General features: G+C 50.9%; 1 protein-coding gene across 2 annotated transcripts; it reads right to left on the bottom strand.

Moving 5' to 3' along the window:
- Nucleotides 1-1,346: 1,346 nt before the first annotated feature.
- Nucleotides 1,347-9,041, bottom strand: TOR1AIP2 (torsin 1A interacting protein 2). 2 transcript variants are annotated; one of them, XM_079314627.1, is made up of 6 exons: nt 8,856-9,041; nt 7,877-8,074; nt 5,988-6,287; nt 5,537-5,857; nt 4,997-5,161; nt 1,347-4,206 (listed from the first exon to the last, which is right to left on the bottom strand). In XM_079314627.1, the coding sequence occupies exons 2-6, from the start codon at nt 7,908-7,910 to the stop codon at nt 3,446-3,448; spliced, it is 1,581 nt and encodes a 526-aa protein (XP_079170753.1). In that variant the 5' UTR covers nt 7,911-8,074; nt 8,856-9,041; the 3' UTR covers nt 1,347-3,445. The 2 variants fall into 2 exon arrangements, with proteins under 2 accessions (XP_079170753.1, XP_079170754.1); XM_079314628.1 differs by having other exon boundaries at nt 5,063-5,161; nt 8,856-9,036.
- Nucleotides 9,042-9,635: the final 594 nt, after the last annotated feature.

The raw sequence follows: 9,635 nt of genomic DNA, 5'->3' as shown, positions 1-9,635 counted from the left end.
TGTATAGCTGCTTCCCCTGCAGATTCGAAGGTGGGAAATAAAAACAGATTCCAGCTCCCAATATCTGCAAATCTCAATTGCAATGGAGGTTTTGTCAGCCAGAAAGTGGCCCCTGAGGGAGCAGCCCTGTGGCAGTGGAGTCTGTGCATGGAGCTGCAGGAGGGTGAGGCTGCAGATGAGCTCAGGATGTTAAAGCTCAACAGGAGAGATTTGGCTGAACTGGGTTCACTCCTCCTCTTTGTCCCCTGCTTTCTTCCAGCTCCAGCCCACGCTGGTTCAAAAGGTGAGAAGAGATGTGGCAGGAATGTACCTGTCCCAGGGCCAAAGATGCTGCAGGCAGCACTGGCTGCCCCACTTGGCTTTAAATGCTGAGGGTGACAAAGCTACATTGGCTCGCAGGACAGCTGCACATTCACAGGGATTTCAGCTCTGATTTTGTGGTAGAGCAATCCAGTCTGGCCTTCCAGGACTGGGTTTGACCCTCAGGTGTGCTCCTGTGTAATTTTCAAGGTGATTTTTAGGACTGTTGAGCACCTCTTGGCAACACATCCTTCCCTGCAGAACTGCTGCTGCAGAGATCTGGACTCACAAAAAACCACCACTGCACCTTTCTGCCTCTGAGTTTGTTCAGCTGATCCCTTTGGACTTGCTTTTGGAGTCATGTGCAAGACTTAAAAAAACAGCCTGTTTTTTGCATCCAGTGTTGCTGTGTCTGGGGACACTGGATTTTCATGTAAATTTTTTGTGTAGGACCAGCTCTCTGGCATCAAACAGGACAGGGGTGATGTTTACCTCTGGCAATCAATCACATGGACACATGGACACCTATGTGAAGGCAGGTGCCATTGTAATGAGTATTGTTGTTAGGGGGCTGAAGAAAATCCAAACCAACAGGGTAAATCCTCTTTTCCACACCTTTCTCTGTTTAGGCTAGAGCTGGGTGAAATAATTCATCACAAAAGTGAAAGTTTGTGTGTGCTGAGGTGGTGGAATATCAAGTGGAACCAATCTGTTGAAATGAGAAAAATTTGCTTTTCGGATTTCTAAAACATTTCAGTTGTCAGTGGATTTCAGTTTCATTTATTAAGTATTATGCAAACCCCAGTGTATTTTAGCCTGGGTTGAATCCAGCAGCTCTCTGGGGGTTTGTTTTTAATTTTGTCTCAGTTGAAAAAGCTGCAAATATTTGCCCCAAACAACTGAGAAGAATGTTGTTTAGAGTTTTTCCAGGAAAAGCAAATATTCACTTTGATTGCACAGCTACAGCCCTGACTTAAATAAAATTTGCCTGATAGGATGATCTCTTTAGATAAGAAGAAAGAATGGAATACAGTCAGACTCCAATCTCAATTTTCTAGCTTCTTTCACAATCTCATCATTTATTTTTAAATAGAAGTCCTGCTGCAGAAGCAAGCAGATATTTGTCTTTGAAAGGCCATAAAAATATCCCTGTATTGGAAGAACTCAGGTAGGTGACACTTTCAGCGATGGGGAGTTGCCTTTGCACACCTGGGCTATACATTGCAAATACAGTATGTAAAACAGAGAGAACATTAAAATACAGATTTCCATCAAAATATTGGCATAGCATGATTAATGCTCTGCTGGTTCTTACATCAACACCCACACTTAACCCTGCTGAGCAGGATACAGTGTTTTCCCTCACCAAAGTAGTGTACAGTAATAGAAAAGGGGGAGAGGAGGAAGCAGCATGTATATCCTGTATCAAACCATACCCTGGGCTTCAGCAGGCAGTTCTCACATTTAGCCCAGTGTTTATCACAGTTAAAACCCCAGTGGCCTTGTCTTCATGTCCCCAGCCAAAGATTCATATTCTCTGGTCAGAATATTAACAAATAACCCTCCCTCTTCCTTCCTTTTGTCCCCTCCTCTAAACTGGGGGTCACTAATCTCCTGAAACAGGTCAAGGCACACGGCAGGGGGAAAGAAGAGACAGGCTGTGTTTTTTAGGGTGCAGGGCTGCACCTCCCTGTGCCCTTGGTGGGGCAGATCAGCAAGGCACTGTTGGCAGGAGACCCATGCAACACCAGGGTCCAGTTGCTGTAAGGAGCACCCTGATGTGCAGCTGCTAAAATCCATTGTGGTGGATGTGTTCTTGTTTGGATACAGAGCCTGGCTCTGCTACAGCTGCTCCTTGTGCACAGGCACTTGGGGCAGGCACCTGGGGCTGCCCTTAGGTTATAATAAATGCTGTAACCTGCACCTGCCCTCCAGGTGTCCCTGAGTTGGCTGCTCTGCCCCCCAGCACCTGCAAAAACACAGTGCAGAGGAACCACAGTGTTCCCAGGAATTGGATTTCCCTTCCTAGGGAGCAGAAAAGGAGGCATGGAAAGAAACTCACCTGCTGTGTCAAGGATTTTTAGTGTTAATAGCAAAGATTTTGTCTTTACCAGCTAACCAAGCTCTGCTTCTACTTGCTTTGGCAGATACCAGACTTCCATCTGCCTAGCAGGGAGGCAAATGTACCCTTGGAGAGCAAGGACCTGGTGTGCTACCCTACATGGTTTGAAATATCATCGTTAACATCTACATTCATCAATACAAGTCACCTGGGGAAAGGCTGGCAGACAGATCACAGATCCAGGTGAAGAAAATCTGTTGTGTGGGACCAAAGCATTGGCATGAGGAGAGAGTGACAGCCTTTGTGTGGCAAAGGGATAGAGTGGACTTGTTTTAGAGAGGCAGCATTAAATTAGATGGTATTATTCATTTGTTTAGCTGTGTAATCTCTTGATGCTTCACACTCTGAGTGACAGCAAGTGTTTCACTGCTCTCTGGTTCTGGAGCTTGTTCTCTGGCTCGTGGGGTTCTCTGCATTAGGGTAGCGTTCGAGTGCTGACAACCTGAAATTTCTTTTAATTGATGTTTAGGGGATGTCTGAGTTGCAGGTTTGTTTGAGGATCTGGGCTTTGCCAGGTGTCAGTCAGGCTGTGCAAGTGGGACTCTACTGGGGCTGCCTGGCAAACTGCTGTTCTTTTTGAAGCATGCCTTCAAAATGTTTGACTTTGAGGAATTGGACCTTTTTGTGTTCTAGCAGCTCCCTGGATAAAGTATATTGATAGACTGACACACACAATTTTAGCAAGCTGAGGAGCAGGGAGAGATGAAAGAGCTGCTGAACCACAGCATCATTCTGTTGTACTAATTGTGAACACTATTTATCTAATTCTTGATAGAAAAGCTACCTGCAAGGTCCTGTTTTCCCATCAATGTTCTCCTGTGGACTCCAAAATTCCCCTCTGTTCCCATCTGCCAGAAACAAGCTAGTGTACCACCCCCAGGACTCAGCTGCCCAAATGTCCTGATCAACCTGTACCTGCCAAACTCTTCCCAGGAACCTCCAAGAAGAGAAGTAACACCGGTTGTGGCTTTGCCCGCACCAGAGCCAGCCAGGACCTTCTGGGGGCTCTGGCCACTTTTGTCCCTAGGGTTTGGCAGAGCAGCCCTCCTCCTCGATGCTCTGCACGGGGTGTATGGGCAGGACCAGGTGCGAGATGCGGCTCCACAGCCCGCTCAGCTTATCGGAGTCCATGTGGTTGTAGGAGCCGGGGGTGCTGCTGCCGGTGAACTTGGCCCAGAGGAAGTCTCGGACCCTCTCCTCCACCTGCTGGAGGCTGATGCGGCTCTCCAGCGCCTCCTCCTCCAGCAGCACGGTCAGCAGCAGGGCCACGTCCTTGAAGGCGGCGCTCTCGTGGTCGCAGTACTTGTAGAAGATGAGCGTGGCCCCCGCGGGCAGCAGCTCGAAGCGGTGGATCACCGCGGCGCGGCCCCCGGCCCCGAAGGCCGCGCTCAGCTCCGAGTCCAGCTCCAGCTTGGCCCGGTCGCTGTGGAGCCCGGCTTTGTGGCCGCCGTCGATGTGCAGCGTGCTGCCGTGCAGGGCGGCCGAGTAGCAGTCGGCCAGGCGGGCGCTGAGGCAGCGCAGGGTGCGCTGGCCGCGGCGGGCGGCCGTGAGGATGATGATGGCCGGCTGCGCGGGCTGCGACGCGTTCAGGTGCTTCCGCAGCAGCTTGCGCCCGCGGAGCCACAGGTCGGGGCTCTGGCCAGGAAAGCTGCGCTGCAGCTGCTCGAACTGCGACAGGAACGCCTCCACCGCGGGGTTCCTGCGCGGCTGCTGCGAGCTGGAGGTGGGGCTGCCGAAGCAGAATATGCAGAAGCCGAGCACTGCGAGGCCCACGATGAAAAGCCCTGTTCAAGAGGGGAGAGACGGGAGATCAGTCTCGAGTGACCTGCGGTGACATGCTGGAAAGTAGCTACAATGGCTATTTTTCCCCTCTCAGACCTCCCCACCTGCACCAGGAAAGTGGAGCGAGTTGGCCAGGAAAGGTGAAGGGGCTGCTGGCTCTGTGCTGCGAGACTCCCTCTGCAATACACCAAGTGAGGGGGCTGCAGCTCCAGGGATGAGGGCAAGGTTACAGCCTTGTGCAAAACCTCCTGAGGAAACTGCAGCTGCCCATGAGCTTTCTTTTCTTTCCTCCTCCTGTTTTCTTTAGGGTTTGGGGCTGTTCAGAGCACCACATACAGAAGTGTCAGACCCAGGTAAAGTTCTGCATTCACTTCCCTCCTCCATGCTATGAGTGAACAAAGGAGACCATTCTTCTGCTCAGAAAACTGAAGGCAGCAAGGTCCAGACACAATGGCTTGTGTCCCTCTCCATGGTAAAGCAGAGTCTCTTTCTAACAGGAGAAATGTGTCTATGCAGATCAGCATCACTGTTCCTGCTTAGAGCCTCATGACACAGCAGGGCTGGGGAGGGGGACCCTCAGCACAGCAGCCCCCTAGACCTCCCAGGACATCCCAGGGCACTCACAGCATGACAAGCACAATATGCCAGCTCTTGAGGATGCAGGGCTGGAGGGAAAGCTGCCACTATTGGCTCAAACCAAGCCTGTATTTAAGGGGATGTTTTTTCTTTCAAACCCTCAGAAGAGGCTGTCAAAGGTCCCGAGAGAGAAGAGTAATTAATGTGCTTCATTACTTGCTCCTGGAGGATCAGTGCCTTCTGGTCGATGAGTAACATGCAAGGGAAGCTTCTTTTCCTCACCTTTCCACGGGAGGGACTTTTTGGCCTTCTCCTGCTCTGTGTTTTGGGTGGTGATGTTCTGCAGGGAAGACTGAGTCTCTGGGTTTGGGGCTGTCTCCCCTGCAGCAAGAGAAAAGAAATGTGCCACTCACTACTGAGGAAACAGAAAAACAGAGCTGTAGTAAGAAAAGCAGAAGCTCCCAGGTGAGGGAAGAGTTAGAAGTGAATGAGTTAATACTGCCCATGAGTCTTGGCCCTCTCCTCTTGGGCTGGGCAAGGAGAAAGACAATGCAGAGTGCAGTGTGACTTCATGCCTTTCAAAGCATGACAGGAGCCAAAGGAGAGTGAGAGACGCCCATTAATCTCTTACACCTTCTTTCCTGCTTGACTCCAGGAAAGTGACAACAGCTATTAGAGATTTCACCCAACTACTGCTCTAATTCCTATGGGACGTGTAGGAAGTAGAAGAGCAGCAGCGTGCAGCCACCAGCTCACCTTTTGGTCTTTTCCTTAACATGCCTTGGGACCCCCTCTCCTGTGTTTCCTGCTCTCTGGGTGCCTCTGGCTCCCAGTCTGGGAGAGTGGCACTGCTGCTCTTCTCTGCCAAGAGGCCACTGGAGACATCTTCCACACCAGTCACATCCAAATGTGTCATTTCACTGTCAGAACTCTGTGCCTTGCTTGTTGACGAGGCATCTTCCTCTGCCTTGCAGAGGCTTTCACACTGCCCAGTTGTAGTTGTCCCCTGGTGCTCCCATGTTTCCTGGTGGATAGGGCTGTCTCCTTTGCTTTCCACATTCTCATGGCCCAGTCCAGCTGTAGGGAACAAAATTCACAGACCTATACTCAGTCTCTTTTAGCCCAAGAACCAAGAACTCTTTCTCCTGCTCTGCCTCCTCTAAGCCAAGGCCCAAGTTATCAGGCCCAAGGGTGGGGACAAACTCACCTTGATCCAAGTCCTCCTTTTCCAGGGGTCTTTCTGAGACACCTTCTCTTGTCTTGTCAGACTCTTCTGGCAATACTTCAGTTTCCTGGGCAGCTTTCTCCTCTAGTGAGGGACCAGCTGAACCCAACAGTGCTGTCTCTCCCCCATCAGCAGTTGATTCACACACTGAAGAGTCCTCCCCTGGTTTGCAGGATACCTCAAGCCATCTGCTTGTCACTTGGTGCCCAGGTGTTTCCTGGGTGGACTCCTGGTGCACAGGACAATCTGCTGTGCTCCCCACCTCACCCTGGGCTGGTTCAGCTGTTGGGATCAGAGTTTAAAATCCCAGTAAGCCACACAGGTTTCAGGAATGCCCAGTGCTTTAGCACCACCCATACAACTCTCAGTTCTGGCACTACAGAAACATTTACCCCCAGTGAGACAGGAGAGAACAGAGTGACCAGAAGTAAGAAAACTCTTGGGTTGAGATCCAGACAGATGAGTGGAGGGAAGGAGGGAATCAGGGTGTAAAGGCAATCGCTCACCACAAGCAGACTGATGTAATGCCCCCAAACAATGGTCAACTTGGAAGCCAACCTCTCCTCCCTTTCTTCCTGTGTCCCAGTTTTTGTTGCTGAGCATGATGCTATATTGTATTCAATAACCCTTTTCCCACCTTGGGTCCCTGCCCAATCTTCTGCCAACCCCAGGGTATTTGCTGGGCAGGAGCAGAAAGCCTTGATGTTGTGCCAGCACTGTTCAACAACAGCTGAAACATTAATCTGTTTTCAACACTTTTTTCTCTAAACCCACAAATCCAAACCACAGAACTTACACCTGCCATACTAAAGCTAACTCAATCCCAGTTTATGACCTAGGTGGGATGGACAGGAAAATCCTTCTTTAAGTGGTAGGATATGTTACTACATCTTCCACAGATAGTGGGTTTTCACAGACAGTGATGGATTTGAAGAATTCCTATGGCTGTTTTTAAGTACAGTTATGCCAATGCACTTCAAGTATCTGTTTGAATGTAAATGATAATTCTGCTCATGCTCTGTCGCTGTTTCTGTCTGGGAGCTGCTCTCCAAAAGAGCTATGGCAACATTTAATTAGAAATAAACACTGAAGTATAATTCAATAGAGAGATTCTGCAACTGAACAGCATCTGTGACATATTCTGACTCAAATTTCAGGCACTATTTGTGAAAAATTGCTTATGAATGATCAAGCACTACAATGACATAAATGATTATACTATAATTAGAATAAACTCAGATAAAAAGGGCAAAAAACTCCCTTCTAATTTGAAATCGGAGAAAAAGCTGCACTTGTCACTTGTCAGAACATGATTTTTACATTCTTTGTTGCTGATTATTATAGTAACACTTCTGACTATCTAGGACAGAGCAGAGCTGGTGATGGCATCACTGTATCACTGACACACTCATAGGTACTAGTCATAACAAGGGTCCCACAGAATATAAGTACAAACTGAAACATGAGGAACTTTGATATATCCTGCTGTTCAAGCTAGGTAAATATTACTCCTTGCCCTGCCTCTTCCAGAGTTTTTCCTGCCACAGGTGTGGAAAACTGGTTTATTATTTAAGGATCTGCACATGGGAAGCACCAGGATGTAGGGAAGAAAGCTCTTCCAGTCTGGATCTCCATCTTCAGCATTCCTTGTGGTGCCATCTTGGGACACAAAGTCTAAACCTGTTGCAGATGGGAATCTAAAACTGCAAGTAACTTGTTCATCTTTTACCCTTTAAAAAATGATGGCAGCTTGTTTTCCTTGGCCTGGAAAAGATGGGATTCTTTTACTGGTTTTTCTTTTGCACGGGGTACCCATGACTTGCAGCAAAGGGATTTTCCTAGCAGATTGAGTAAGCCTAAAATTCACTTACCTCCAGGCAAATCCACGCTCGGATTCTCTTCCATTTTCCTTTTCCCCTGGAGCTCTGGCTCCTGCACGGTTTGGTTTCACTTTCTCCGATATTCGTAGGCAGCTGGATCTCCCTGCTGCTCGAGAGGGTGACCAAGCCCTACCCCCCTCACAGCCAGCATCCCGTCCTGGTCCGGCCACTTCCAACACGCCCACGAACCTGATAAGCAGAAACACCGCAGCCGTGATTCACGGTGCAGGAGACTCCTCCTCCATGATTCCCAAGGTGAAAACGGGCGGATGTCGCCCATAACCATGACCCTTCAGCCCGCATTTATCCTGGGACATGCCGGGGGGGTGAGGCACTGCGGTCTCATCCCGACGGACTCGGCTGCGCTCCGGAGCGGCAGGCCTGGAGTCTGGGGCTCGGCAGGCTGCCCGAGTGCTTTGGGGCACCTGATACCCCGCAGCCAGGCAGACACGGAGCACTGACCCCGCTCCTCCCGTCACTCCCACCCGCCTGCTCCAGCGGGTCGGACCGGGAGGCGATCCGGCAGAACCACCCGCGGGCTCAGCGGTGCCGGGCCGGGGGCTGCGAACCGGAGCCACAGCCTGACTCCTGCAGCCCTCCAGAGACGATTCCCCCAGGATAAAGCACTTTGGGACAGGGCACAGACGGAGCCGGGCTCGCTGGCGTAACCCAGCTGATGGCTTTCCCAAGCACAACTAAAGCGGCATGGAAAACTCCCAAGAAACTTTCCCCGCTGCAGAGCGGTCCGTGCGGCTTTCTGTACAGAAATCTCCCGCCCGGCCTCCTCAGCAGCTTTTCGGTACAGGGGGACACCTCACCCCCCAGCACTGTCTCCAACACACGATTTGGGAGTGCGGGGGTGCAGACGCTGTCCTGCCGCCCGCCTCTCGTCCTTCCCTTCCCTGTTCCCGATGCTGACGCTCCAGCAGGAGAAGGAAGTCAGCAGGACAAAGTGGAGCCGGACGCTTACCCAGGCAGCTTCGGGGCCGGTCAGGGCGGCGATCAGAGCAAAGGGTGGCAAGAGGAGGCCAGCGCTGGCCTTTCCCCTTGCCCAGAGGCCCTTCGGTGGCAGGACACCAGCGCACACCCTGAATCCTCCGCTGGAAACGTGACGGCGAACTCTGCCCTTCCCTGGCTCCCGGCTGCCTGCTGGGAGCTGTAGTTTTCCTTCCCACAGTCATCCTCGGGATCCCTCAGGAAACAATAGCTTCCTCTTTTTTTGGCCATGTTTCCGCGACTCTGTGGTTGTGCCCGTTTTTCCAGACCCACTGCGCGACTGGCGGCTTCCTGCTTTCAGTAACAGTGTTGCGGATTGAAGAGAGGAAATAAGTGAGGAGGAAACTGGTTTGAGAGCTGTTTTTAGGAAAAGGACTACAAGAGGAGCCACCCAAGCATGTAAGCAGCAAAGCCCAGACTCTGGACTCCACCTTGCCAGTGCAAGGAATGAAATGGAGGGAAAAGGGTGCAGAGCCCACCCAGTGTCCCCTGAAGGGATCCACAGACTGCAAGGGGGGGAAAAGGTCTGAGACTGTGTGTCAGCCCTTGGCCTTGTTTAGGCAATGCTTTTCCCAAAAAAAAAATCTGTTCTAACTTGTGCTGCATGGCATGTATAGGCATGGGTATGTTCCAACCCCTTCCCTATTCCCCCTGCCCAGGAATTTCATGGAAAGAAGCAGCATGGAGCACACCAGGAGAAAGGCAGCAGCACAAGGAGCAGCAGAACAGAGACAGCAACCCCCTGGAACTCAGC

The sequence above is a fragment of the Erithacus rubecula genome (genome assembly GCF_903797595.1).
Source record: "Erithacus rubecula genome assembly, chromosome: 10".
Classification (NCBI taxonomy): Eukaryota; Metazoa; Chordata; class Aves; order Passeriformes; family Muscicapidae; genus Erithacus; species Erithacus rubecula.
Note: the sequence above shows the minus strand (reverse complement) of the source record. Positions and strands in the feature narration are given on the sequence as shown.